Source organism: Haliotis asinina, chromosome 16, assembly GCF_037392515.1.
Source record: "Haliotis asinina isolate JCU_RB_2024 chromosome 16, JCU_Hal_asi_v2, whole genome shotgun sequence".
Lineage (NCBI taxonomy): Eukaryota > Metazoa > Mollusca > Gastropoda > Lepetellida > Haliotidae > Haliotis > Haliotis asinina.
Window position 1 is genome coordinate 49,432,876 of NC_090295.1, and position 13,626 is coordinate 49,446,501.

The window sequence follows — 13,626 nt, forward strand, 5'->3', positions numbered from 1 at the left end:
TTGTGTGTTAATGTCTTGATCTTTCCATACATGCTTGTAGTACTGTATGGCTGGAAACAGTTCAGTCCCTGTCCCTTGTGTGTTAATGTCTTGATCTTTCCATACACGCTTGTAGTACTGTATGGCTGGAAACAGTTCAGTCCCTGTCCCTTGTGTGTTAATGTCTTGATCTTTCCATACACGCTTGTAGTACTGTATGGCTGGAAACAGTTCAGTCCCTGTCCCTTGTGTGTTAATGTCTTGATCTTTCCATACACGCTTGTAGTACTGTCATTGACAGTATGTACGTGATGTGAAATGAAATGACACAGAAATAAACTATTCTTCTTCATCATCATCATTGACATTAAATGTGGATTTCATTTCATATCTGCTCGAAATGTAACTATTAAATTTCACTATGATAATAAAGGAGGGTTATCTTTCTTTGCTATTTCTCACTTCTCAATAAATTATCCACTACTCTTTGAAATATTGTGCTTCTTAATGGGAAAACCCCTCTGGACATCCTGACATTCGTCTCCATACAGCTGCTTGATGCGTGTTCCAGATACGTCTTGAGCATCAGCAAATTCATGTACTGTTCACTATGTATCAAACATCACACATTATGTGTGCATGGAGGCCGTTATTATTTTTTTTATGATAAAATGTTGTATATCCATTATTTACCAGACATTACACTTTAAAGGTCACATGCAACGTAAAACACAACTTTGCAGATTTTGGTACCTTTAGGTATGCACTTACTGAAACAAATCATCAAAAATGCCAATTCAACCTATAAAGTTGAAAAAAAAACTCGATAAAAAAAAGCCCGCGAAATCGGAGTTCAAACGTTTCACTATATTCCCCCCAACACTAGGGGGAAAACTGGTTTCAACAACTGTGCTGCGCTGCGTCCATAACGCATGTGCAGTGAATAGGTTCGCAGAGCTTGAAACAGTATGCATGCCCAGCGTCTGAGGTCGTGAGCAGTAGTCTAATCTTGGTTGTGTACACAAACAAGTAAATAATCTACTCGTTACATAAAACAACTTGCTGACTGTAGTAAGCAGTTTCTGTCACAGAGAAAGCTCAATGTCTGGTTTATTCACACCTATATGTCTGTCTGCCTGTCTGCTAAAGACAACATGCAATACACAGCTTTAATCATTTAATATACATTCTTCATGGATAATGACTTCTTTTAGTGTATATGATTTTGTTTGACAACAGTATATGAATCCATACTGAAAAGACGCATCAAGTACACAAAAAGAAGTTGTTATCCATAAAGAATCTTACTTTCTTGTGACTCGCTATACTTCTAAAATGCCCATCAAACAGATCATCTTTCTGTACACACAATGAACCCTCAGCATATTAGCAAATGAACCAGCCAGTCGGAAGCTGTCGTTACACTTGAGTGCATATCCACCCGCTATGACTGGGTTCGGTCTCCCGAGGGCTTCGTTTCGGGGGAAGTAAGCCCAAGTGCAAAATATTGCACTTTTGAATCGCGATTGTACGCTATAATTGTGTTTATTTGTTTTTTTAAAAGCAGCAATGTATATTACATGTCATGAATAAGTGATAAATGTGTTTTAGTTATGTTTGATTTTTTGGTTGCATGTGACCTTTAAGTATTGTGAACGATAACACCAGATATCACAGCAGTCAATGGCTGATGAACAAGAGAGCAGAGACACAGGCATGGTAGGGATCTATTGACTATAGTTCATCTGACAAGTCTGTTGAAAATGGTAAAATATTTGGAACAAGCACAGCCTGTTCTGCTAGCACAAGTGGGAACAACAGAACAATCAGCAAATCAGTTAATTGGGGTAGCAGGGATAGGTACAGATGTGTGTGTGAGCGAGCGAGAGAGAGAGAGAGAGAGAGTGAGAGAGAGAGAGAGAATTTGGCTTTGATCTGGCTAAAACTTGAACATTTCTTCTCCAGAATTAGCAGGAATGATATATTTTGTAAAAATCAGTTGCTCTCACAAATTAGCATGCACAGACCTTAAAAGAGTTTTATTAATGAAATAAATTCTCATGCAGAGATACTGTTTTATTTTCAGGGCTTTTCACTGTTCTTGGTGTGATATGGGAGTTATAAGTAAGGATTTCCCCGTCCCCGGCATGTAATTCGGGGGGATATAGTCGATGTCTTGTCTGTCCGTCTGTCCATCTGTTCGTAATCATTGTGCTTCCGGAGCATAACTCAGAAACCGTTCAATATTTTTAGACCCAACTTGACAGACATAATAATCTCAACCTATAGTTGTGCCTTTTGCTATTTACAGAGTTTTGTCATTTCTATTGTTTTTTTGTTTTTCCATGGAACTCTTTGATGTTTGTCTAATGGTGGGGTGGGCTTCATTTGCAGAGCACAACTCGAAAACCATTTCATATCTTTCAACAGATCTTGGCAGATATATGAGAGAGATCTTGAAGTGATGCCTTTTGCTTTTTACAGATATATGGCATTTATATTTTTCATGACTTCCATGAAAACGATTCAAACTTAATCTAAGAAAACATCAAGTAACTGTCAGATGATTTGTCCTCTCAAATATGTGGGCAAATATCAAATATCTTCTGATGACTCTAGTTGTTTGAGCTACTGACATCATGTGTGTATAAGTGGAGGCTGCTTGCTGGGTTTTTAGAAAATGGCATTGAAGAAACTTAAAAAAGTTGACCTCTTTTTTAAATTCATGTTTGTTTCTTCCAGATTATTTGTCCTACCGAAACACAATGAGAGGTACATGGTTTGTTCAGGCGATAACCTACATCTTCCAGAAGTATGCCCACTCAGAAGATCTTTTGTCAATGATGACAAAGGTTAGATGTGATATCTTGTCTGTATTCTGGCCATAGTTAGTTTCCTTACAGGAACTGGCAATGGCTTTGTATCATCATGTGAGGAAAAAACCAGCATCTGTTTCATCTAGAATGTTACAAGGCTGTGGAGTCATTCATATAAACATGGCAAGATAGTATTCTGTTTCGATTGTGAAATGGAAAACACTGAATGTGTCAAAAATTATTTATGAATGTCAACTTGAATGGGGTAAATGATAAAGGAGTAAGAATAAACTCCAAAACATTGTCTCTCAGAATAATGAAGTAGACATTCATGAATTCATGCCTTTATGTGCAACACTTCTCAATGACATTTAGGCTATAAAAAAGTAGATTTTCATGATTTTCACTAACCATGCTTGTTTTAAGGTGTGACTAATGAGATCGGATGGTCAGGTTCACTGACATGGGTCATTGTTGCTATCCAAGCAATTCGTAGAACTTGAGTCAGTGGGCTTATGTCCATACTACACATATTGACAATTTGCAGAAGCTTTCAAGCAAGTAACATGCATTTTTATACCCCCAGCATGTGATGCGGGGGGATATAGTCAACGCCTCGTCTGTCCGTCAGTCCGTCCATCCCCCGTCCATTCCGTCTGTCCGTAATCATTTTGTTTCTGGAGCATCACTCAGAAACCGTTCAATATTTTTAGACCCAACTTGATAGATATCTTAATCTCAGCCTATGGTTGTGCCTTTTGCTATTTACAGATTTTTGGCATTTATAATTTTTTTTGTTTTTGCATGGAACATTTTGATGTTAGTCTAATGGTGGGGCGGACTTTGTTTGCAGAGCAGAACTAATGACCCATTCAATATTTTTCTGCAAAACTTGGTAGATATATCAATCTTAACCTAAAGTGGTGCCTTTTGCTATGTACAGGTTTCGGACATAGTCTCAAAAGTGAGAGGTGTGTTTCGTTTCCGGAACTCAAAAGCCGTTCAATATTTTTCTGCAAGACTTGGTAGATATATCAGTCAGAAGCTGAAGTGGCGCCTTTTGCTATGTACAGGTTTTTGTGATTTATTATTTTCTTGGTTTCCATGGAAACGTTTCGGACATAGTCTCAAACTGGATGGATGTGCTTCGTTTCGGGGCAGAACTCAAAAACCATTCTATATTTTTCTTCAAAACTTGGTAGATATATCAATGTGAACCTATAGTGGTGCCTTTTGGTATTTACAGGTTTTTGTGATTTATTATTTTATTGGTTTTCATGGAAATGTTTCAGACATAGTCTCAAAAGTGAGAGGTGTGTTTCGTTTCCGGATCAGAACTCAAAAACCATTCAATGTTTTTCTGCAAAACTTGGTAGATATATCAGTCTGAACCTATAGTGGTGCCTTTTGGTATTTACAGGTTTTTGTGATTTATTATTTTCTTGGTTTCCATGGAAACGTTTTAGACTTAGTCTCAAAATGGAGGGATGTGCTACATTTTTGGAGCAGAACCCAAAAACCATTCAATGTTTTTCTTCAAAACTTGGTAGATATATCATTCAGAACCTATAGTGGTGCCTTTTGCTATGTACAGGATCTTGTGATTGATTATTTTCTCGGTTTCCATGGAAACGTTTTGAACCTAGTCTGAAAAGTGAGAGGTGTGTATATTTCCAGAGCAGAACTCAAAAACTTCTAAATATCTGTTAGTAAAACTTTCTAGATATATGTGGCAGACCCCAAAGTGGTGCCTTTTGGTTTTAAAGGTTTTTGTCATGTATTATTTTCTTGGTTTTTATGGAAATGTTTTGGACTTAGTCTCAAAATGGAGGGGTGGGCTTCGTTCCCAGAGCACAACTGGAAAACCATTTCATATCTGTAAACAGTTCTTGACAGATATATGAGATTGACCCTGAAATTGTGACTTTGCTGGTTACAGGTATATGGCATTTATAGTTTTCATGAATTCCATGGAAACAATTCAAACTTAGTCTAAAAGAAACAATGAGTAACTCTCAGATTCTTTGTCCTTTCAAACATGTGGGGACCAGGGGGATATGTCATCTTGTGATGACTCTTGTTAGATGTTAGTGGAAGAACTTCCTTGCTTTCCTCTCACTTAAACAAAGCATTTGGCTTCATTTGTTGGTAATATAGCAGCAGGAACATTTGAGAAGAGAATTTCTGTGTAAATGGCAGTGGTGTATTGGCAGTGGTGCTGACTAAGGATTTGTTTGAAATACTAAACCTGAAATTTGATGCATTGCATATCCAATTTTCTTCTGTCTTTGCAGGTTAACAACCTTGTTAGTCGAGGTGAGATCATGGGAAAGGGCCTGAAGCAGGTTTCCATCTTCAATTCCTCCTTCAGAAAGAAGTTCTACTTCTTCCCAGGTCTGAAGGCTGATGTATCTAGAGAGGCCCGTCCATCTAATCAAATACACCCAACCAACTCATGATGCCACCCCTGCACCGTGAAAACTCATCGTTGTGTCTGTTGAGATCAGATATGTTAACATATGTTGATAAAATCATTCTGCTTACTTTATGGTTTGCTAACAGCAGCTGATATCTTCATTGAAAAGGTACAGCTTTCCAGTCAGAAATATACAGGTTATCGATGTCTGACTGCCATGTCATGGTGACCAATGACTTCACAGTAATGGTATTATTGATGAGAAGAGTATTGTGATACAACATTTTCTCTCTGGAGATATCCTTTGATTTCACCTATGTTAGGTTCTGTGAAAGACAGTTTGGGTTGAGTTGAATCCATACAGATCCTTCACATTCACCCATCCTTGGTGAGGTTGCTACAATGCTGTATGAGTTGGTGGGTATGGTTTTACTGACCATCTAGCAATCCTTCTGTCTGTTACATTTGGGACACACCTAAACTGACACATTCTACCCATGTGGGACTCAAATCATGAAACCAGACCATCACCCTGCCAGGCAAACACTTGAAAGTCGAAACTAACCCCACAACCAACAATGCAGCTAGAAGTGACATGTTTCTTAATGTTACGATGTCTCATCAGTCATTAGAGACCATGTTAGCACACATCTGACCTATATGATAAAAATCATTTGTGCTTATTTTTGCTGGGGATTGTAACAATGTCTTTTGAGGCCCAGGTGATACAGTCGATGTAATTAATTTCATGTCATTGTGATCAGTTCTGTTGTTGCATTTTTTTGTATCCCCCTGGCATGCGGGGAATATAGTCTACGCCTCGTCCGTTCGTCCATCTGTCTGTCCGTAATCATTTTGTTTCCAGAGCATAACTCAGAAACCGTTCCTCCTTCGGAACGAAGATAGGTGTAACAATCTCGATCTATGGTTGTGCCTTTTGCTATTTATAGATTTTTGGCGTTTTTATTGTTTTTGTTTTTCCATGGAACATTTTGGTGTTAATCTAATGTTGGGGTGGGCTTCGTTTCTGAAGCAGAACTCAAAAACCGTTCAATATTTTCCTGCAAAAGTGGTGCCTTTTGGTATTTACAGGTTTTTGTGATTTATTATTTTCTTGGTTTCCATGGAAACATTTCGGACTTATTCTCAAACTGGAGGGATGGGCCTCCTTTTTGGAGCATAACTGAAAAACCGTTCAATATTTTTCTGCAAAACTTCATAGATATGTCTGGCAGACCCCAAAGTGGTGCCTTTTCCATGCCTCATTTGTCTGTCCATCCATCCGTCTGTAGTCATTTTGTTTCTGGAGCATAATTAAAAAACCATTCAATATTTTAGACCAAAATTGATGGCTATAGTAATCTGAACCTATGGTTGTGCCTTTTGCTATTTACAGATTTTTGTCATTTTTAGTCATTATTATTTTTTATTTTTTTTCCATGGAACATTTTGCTGTTAGTCTAATGGTGGGATGAGCTTCATTTCTGGAGCAGACCTCAAAAAACGTTCAGTATTTATCTGCAAAACTTGGCAGATATATCAAACAGAACCTAAAGTGGTGCATTTTGCTATGTACAAATTTTGGGGATTTCTTATTTTCTCGGTTTCCATGGAAACGTTTTGGACTTAGTCTCTAAAGTGAGAGGTGTGTTTCATTTCTGGAGGAGAACTCAAAAACTTCTTAATATCTGTCAGTAAAACTTGTGCCTTTTGGTAATTACAGTTTTTTGTGATTTATTATTTTCTTGGTTTCCATGGAAACGTTTTGAACTAAGTCTCAAAATGGAGGGATGAGTCTCTTGGCAGAGACCCGTGAAGGTCCCGGGGTAGAATAGGCCTTCAGCAACCCATGCTTGCATAAAAGGTGACTATGCTTGTCGTAAGAGGCGACTAACGGGATCGGGTGGTCAGACTAGCTGACTTGGTTGACACATGTCATTGGTTCCCAATTGCGCAGATCGATGCTCATGTTGTTGATCACTGGATTGTCTGGTCCAGACTCGATTATTTACAGACCGTCGCCATATAGCTGGAATATTGCTAAGTGCGACGTAAAACTAAACTCACTCACTCACTCACTCTTGGCAGATATATGAGACAGATCTTGAAGTGGTGCCTTTTGCTGTTTACAGATATATGGCATTTGTACTTTGCATGAATTCAATGGAAACAATGGAAACTTAGTCTAAGAAGACATTAAGTAACTGTCAGATGATTTGTCCTTTCAAATATGTGGGGGTCGGGGGGATATGTCATTTTCTGATGTCTCTTGTTTCACCTGGAAATTGTTACAGCTATAGGAACTAGTAGGTCTGCTAACCAGTGCACATTGTGATTGTTATCTAACAACAGACAGTGCAGCTGGCAAAACATTTCATCACAGCACAGAGGCACAGTAGCTTTCTTGAATAAGGAAGAATTATTGTTTTGATACGTGAAATTATAATGGTAATGAAGATCATACAAGTCAGGATATGATGTCTGTTTTAATTATAAAAAATAACAAATAATTTGAGGTAGATACAAGTCAGGATATGATGTCTGTTTTAATTATTAAAAATAACAAATAATTTGAGGTAGATATTTTCTTCGCTTGTGTGTTTTGAATGCAAAGTTCTGGAAATAAAGTTTTGATTGATAGGCTTGGGGATGGGGGTATTTTGCTTATCTGCTTGGACTATTGGGGGCCAGTTTTGATATGATTCTTGCTTGTTTAAATTATTGATACACTATCAACATGATATTGTCCATCTGTGCAGATCGATGCTTATGCTACATGATCACTTGATTGTTTTCCCTAGACCTGATTATTTACAGGTTGCTGCCCTATAGCTGGAATACTTCTGAGTGCATCATCATATAACAAATAAACAACCAAATACACTATAACATTGACACTGCTGTAGTTAGCAATACTTTAGCAGTTTTGTTGCAAAATGTATTTAGCTACAAATGTGAGCAATGGTTTGCTTTGTTTGTCAGGTAACATTTTGCTAATGTATGTAATTATTACTTTGAACTCCTCAGGTGTTGTTCTTTCTTCATACTGATATCAATATTACCTCATATTTTACATCTGTGCAACAGACATTCATTGATTGTCTGGTCTGGCCTAGACTCAGTTATTAACAGATGATGACCACATAACTGGGATGCTGATGAGTGTAGGCATAAACAACAAACAAAACAAACTGTACACCTGCCTGGATACACATGTGCTGGTGGATGAGTGAGTGAGTGGGTTGGTGAGTTTGGTGTTACACCATACTCAGCAATAGTCCAACTACCTTTAAGGGTGTTTAGAAGTGGAAAGTGTAGGAGAAGCCAGATATCAGGTGAAGGAGCAAGCATACGCTCCGAAACGGGTTGTTTGAATCCAATACATATTGTCCACAGGTATAACTTCCCTATCACATGGCTTGTCAGTGGATATTACCACTTTCAACTTTGCTTGAAGCCAGTGTCTACTGCAGAGAGTGGTAAAGCTCTTGTTTGGCTTGCATGTTGGAATTTTGCATTCTCTTTCTCTTCATCATTGATCACTTCGTAATGCTGCCTGCATTAGTTGCTGAGAGTTGTTTAAGAATGACTGCAGGTATGTATTTTCACATCATACATTAGTGAAAGCGTACGCACGTGGTTCGTCATCATCATGAACACATGCAAGGGCATGTAGGTACACCTAAAATGAGTGAGTGGGTGAGGTTTACGCCGCTCTCGGCAATGTTCCATCTATATGGCGGCGGTCTGTAAATAATTGAGTCTGGACCAGACCATCCCGTCATCAATAGTATGAGCATCAATTTGCACAACTGGGAACTGATGACTGTGAACCAAGTCAGCAGCCTTACCACCAGATGCTGTTAGTCGCCTCCTACGACCGGCATGGGTTACTGAAGGCCAATATTCTATGCAGCAGCTTCAGGGGTTCTAGAACTCACAAGGGAAAGTATGGTGAAAATCTAAGGATTGCAAGAAGCATATGTGTAGTTGGATTCGAAAACAGATTCAATACAAAGTTGCAGCCATGCACTTGTCGAAAATTAGTCCTTGTCGACTGTTGATCTAGTCTGAATGGACAACAGTGAAAAAAAACAACTGCAAAATCACATGTATTTTACGACACTAGAAGAAGTAACAGCACGCAGTGTCTTGAGACGTACCCCCGCCCTTACCCCTACCCCTACCGCTGCCCCTGCCCCTGCCCCTGCCCCTACCGCTACCCCTACCCCTACCCCTGCCCTTACCCCTACCCCTGCCCTTACCCCTGCCCCTACCCCTACCGCTAACCCTACCCCTACCGCTGCCACTAGCCCTGCCCCTACCCCTACCGCTACCCCTACCCCTACCCCTACCGCTACCCCTACCCCTACTGCTACCCCTACCGCTAACCCTACCCCTACCGCTACCCCTACCCCTGCCCCTACCCCTACCGCTGCCCCTACCCCTACCCCTACCCCTACCGCTACCCCTACCCCTACCCCTGCCCCTACCGCTACCCCTGCCCCTGCCCCTGCCCCTGCCCCGTAACGGCCACATACGCATTACATTGCCTAACATGTTGACAAACTCATCTATTCCACCGTACAAAGCCTTCTGCTACCACTCAACCAGCCCTCTATACACCAAATCCCACCTCTTCTCAGTAACCCCTGTCCTACGATCGTTCCTGCTGATATTTGTACAAATCGTTTCCTGTTTCTAAAGTAGTCTGTGCTTTCAAATTGATACTTTTATGTTGTATTCTGTGACTTCAAATCTAGCTCGAGCTGTTCAAAGAACGACGAAACTCAATTGTTTGGTACCCTTTTTACCACTTCATATGAAAGACTTCTGGTTAGTCATATACGGAACACCATTTAAAAAACCACAAAAAACAACAACTTGTGGTTCATGAATACCAAGCGCTTACAAGTTGCTAGAAAGCCGTCTGCTTTTCTCTCGCCCGCAAACGAAACCACAGGCAGGTTACGTAACTGTCGCCAGAACCCCGCAGTGACGTCATAGAAGGAACGATTTTTAGTGAGTTGCATAGAAAATGTGTAGGAAGTTCGTCATTTTGATGATTTCTCGACGTCACCAAAGACAAGCCGAATTGTTGTGTTGCCGTCAATTGCTCCTTGTGGTCGGGTGATGGTGTCACTATGCACATGTTTCCACCGGACCCAGTAGTTTGTAGGCATTGTTTATGAGTGCGAAGTGAGTTTTGTGGAAGCCTGTGGTATATACTAAATCGGATGGTTCGCCCCCTAGCACGCTTCCAGGATAGAAAATGGAGTTCACGTTTCAACGAGGTTATAAAATCGAGACTGCTTACTACACATTGCTGACCAAAAGGATTTTGCATGAATATAACGCTTTCTTCCTCGGAAGCGAGGTTGTGGTCGAAATGACAATGTTGTATCGATCCCCGACTTGCCTCCAAGAATGAAATTATTGTTATAAGCAATTTCATGTAAAGTCCTAATGTCCATCAATAAAGTACATATTTTACTACCAGTGAAAAGTAGTTTTGATTTTGTCACTTTGAACCTGTAACATAACGACTTCTTCCAGGGAAGCAGGGTGGGGGTCGAAGTGACATTAATGTTGCAAGTAATATTATATTGACCTCCACCTCGCAAATTGTAAGCAATGTCATGCAAAATCCTATTGTCCATTAAGAAAATAAATATTTTACTACCAGTAGAAAGTAATTTTGATTTTGTAAGCCGCCAATTTTGAACATCGTGAAGTCACGGACTAAAGTCCATTTGAATTAATGAGATTATGGTTTGTTTTCATCAAGTTAGAAAATCAAAACTACTTTCTACTAGTAGTTAAATATGTATTTGAATCATGACCAAAATGAGTTTGCATGACACAATCTGGAACATAACATACGCGAGGTCGGGGTCGAAGTGAAAATAGAGTGAAATAAACTTCTTCACTTGCTAAATCTACTTCGTTTGTAAACGTTCACCCACCAGTATGTAGACACTTGTCAATATATGTCTTCATATTTGGTCTCATGATCCTAATTACTTTATAATCATACTTGTATGTATTTTGAAACTTAACAAAAAGAAGCGATCTGCAAAATGTATAACAGGAATGTAATATCTAGACATTTTATAGTTTGCCTATATGAATCATAATTCGCACGCACGCTCTAGTGTATGTCGTCTGTATCATTGCACTTCACGACGACGACAATGATTCTTTTGAAAGCTATGACAACTTAATAAAAACAAAATGCAAATATTAAAAGTTATACAAATTGAAGTTATAGGAGCAATGTCAGGCTATTACCTTGTTCGAGGAATGTATCCATCAATATCCACAAAAACGAGTGATATATAATTCATCTGCAGATTTCCCAAGGGATGCGTCTTTTAACAGTCTAATATACGAAAACGTGCAGTCTAAGCAAACTTAGTGTCAGTGTATTTCGTGACACTCCAACACTACGACTCAGTAGTGGAGTGTAACGAAAAGTGCTGAGGATAAGTTTACTTAGACTACGAAAACGTGATGTATCGTTTCAGGTGTTTTTCACGTTGCCGTATAGTTTCATTGGTTACCCAAGATAGCACACCTGGCAACTAATTGCACAATGTGCATCATTCTTTTAAAAAAGTTATTTAGTTAGCCAACAATGAGCAATCAATCAATGCATTGACAGTCAATCCTATGAAAGAAGGGATTTGTTTTTACATAGACACAGACACGACAGAGTGTATTCGGTATAGATAAGTAAATGTACATACATAAACACTACCTTCCCCATTTAAATACTCATAAAAGTAATTACATGTAATCAGTCAGCGTATTATCGGTTAATCCTTTGATCAATCTAGACACAAGAAATGCCAAATGGGGACCTTTGTCGGGTAATCTAAGTGGCGTTACCACTAATTATACCTGTTATAAATTCATTAACTGAGCATCAAGTGAATGGTGACAAATAACGTGTAGGTTTATACCACCTAACACGGATTACAAACAAGCAACACCAAGTGATTTTGACAGAATCGTCTATGAAAACAAGGGTTGAAACTCGGAAACTAGGCAAAGCAGGACACAAACTAAATGATAGTAGATTGTGAGAACATACAGCTGTCGTGATTTCAGGTTTGTACAAACCTGTAAACGAAATAGTTTACCCCCTGAAATGTAGATGAATTCTGCACAGACCCTAATTTCTATACCTACTTTTACGTCACGGAGACGCGCCGCTCTGATTGGTTGAAATTTCGTTTGCGGCTGAGAATTGTGCACTGTTGTCAAAAAGGCCGATTTAAGGTAATTAAAGATCAAAATGAGCAGTTTTAATGATGGGGTTTCATTTATAACGATGTCAATGAGTGATTTATGCATTTGCACCCCCTAGAGTATATGTGATCTTTAAATTAGAAACGAGATCAGCCGTTTTGTACCCGGGCTCAGCGCCAGTCCGAGACGGACTGAGGCCGGGTGCATATTTTCACAATTTGTTCACCAACCTGTACGTTTGTTTGTGTGTTTGTATGTTGTTTTACGGCACACGCAGCAACGTCCATGCATTTGTGAAGTCGGTCTGTTCCAGGATCAGAAAATAAAGTGGCTGAAAATATGAGCATCTACAAAAGCTTATGGTCATTGCAACCGAAATATTGAAAAGATGTTCAAAACCTTTATAATTACCGAGAAAATATGCTTACTTCAATACAAATTCTTGTTTCGAGTATATACTCATAATAACGGGAGAGGAGTGGATATCAGGATATCAGGAACATCAGATGCATTACCACGAAAATATATTTGTTGTAACGAAAACAATATGTTAGAACAAAATAGACTTATTACAACGTTAAAACGTATTGCAAACAAAAGGAGTGTAACGAGAAAATCTGTTATGGCAAATGACGTAACCGAAAGAAATCCGAACAAATCTGTGTACTACATAGCCCCTCTGAAAGTATTTTCATTACGCATACCATTTCGCTATAACGGATCTATTTTCGTTATTACACATCATCTCGTTTCGTTATAACACATCTCCTTTCGTTGTAAGGGTTTTATTTCGTACTAACTAGTATTATTTCCGTTATAATGAATTTGTATTCCTAATAACGAATAATAATTCCTGTTGCCTCTTGAATCAGAATCATTTTGTGTCACGTGCATGTCAATGAGGACACACACACACCCCCACCCCCCACCTCTCCACCCCACCCCCACCTTTCAAAGTCGTCGGGTTTTCCGGAGGGTGTTAAACTACTTCCGAAGAACACACGAATGACCAAATCACTGTGCATGCTACCGTCTCTCATTCCCAACAGCCACAGTTACAATACGTGTTGAAATCGTTCTTTACACACCACGACTGAAACACCTTAACGGATGTTTCGATGTTTCTTTGTGACTTTCAGTAATAACTTAAGTGGAGAATTT

The 13,626-nt window shown here is 39.2% G+C and overlaps 1 protein-coding gene across 1 annotated transcript in view; it reads left to right on the forward strand.

The window, feature by feature from the left end:
- Positions 1 to 8,230, forward strand: part of LOC137268059 (caspase-3-like) — a 52,761-nt gene extending 44,531 nt beyond the window's left edge. The window contains exons 8-9 of the mRNA XM_067802560.1: positions 2,722 to 2,831; positions 5,090 to 8,230. Of these exons, the coding sequence (XP_067658661.1) occupies positions 2,722 to 2,831; positions 5,090 to 5,254 (275 nt within the window). The 3' untranslated portion in view covers positions 5,255 to 8,230. The remainder of the gene's footprint in view (positions 1 to 2,721; positions 2,832 to 5,089) is intronic.
- The last annotated feature ends 5,396 nt before the right edge of the window (positions 8,231 to 13,626 follow it).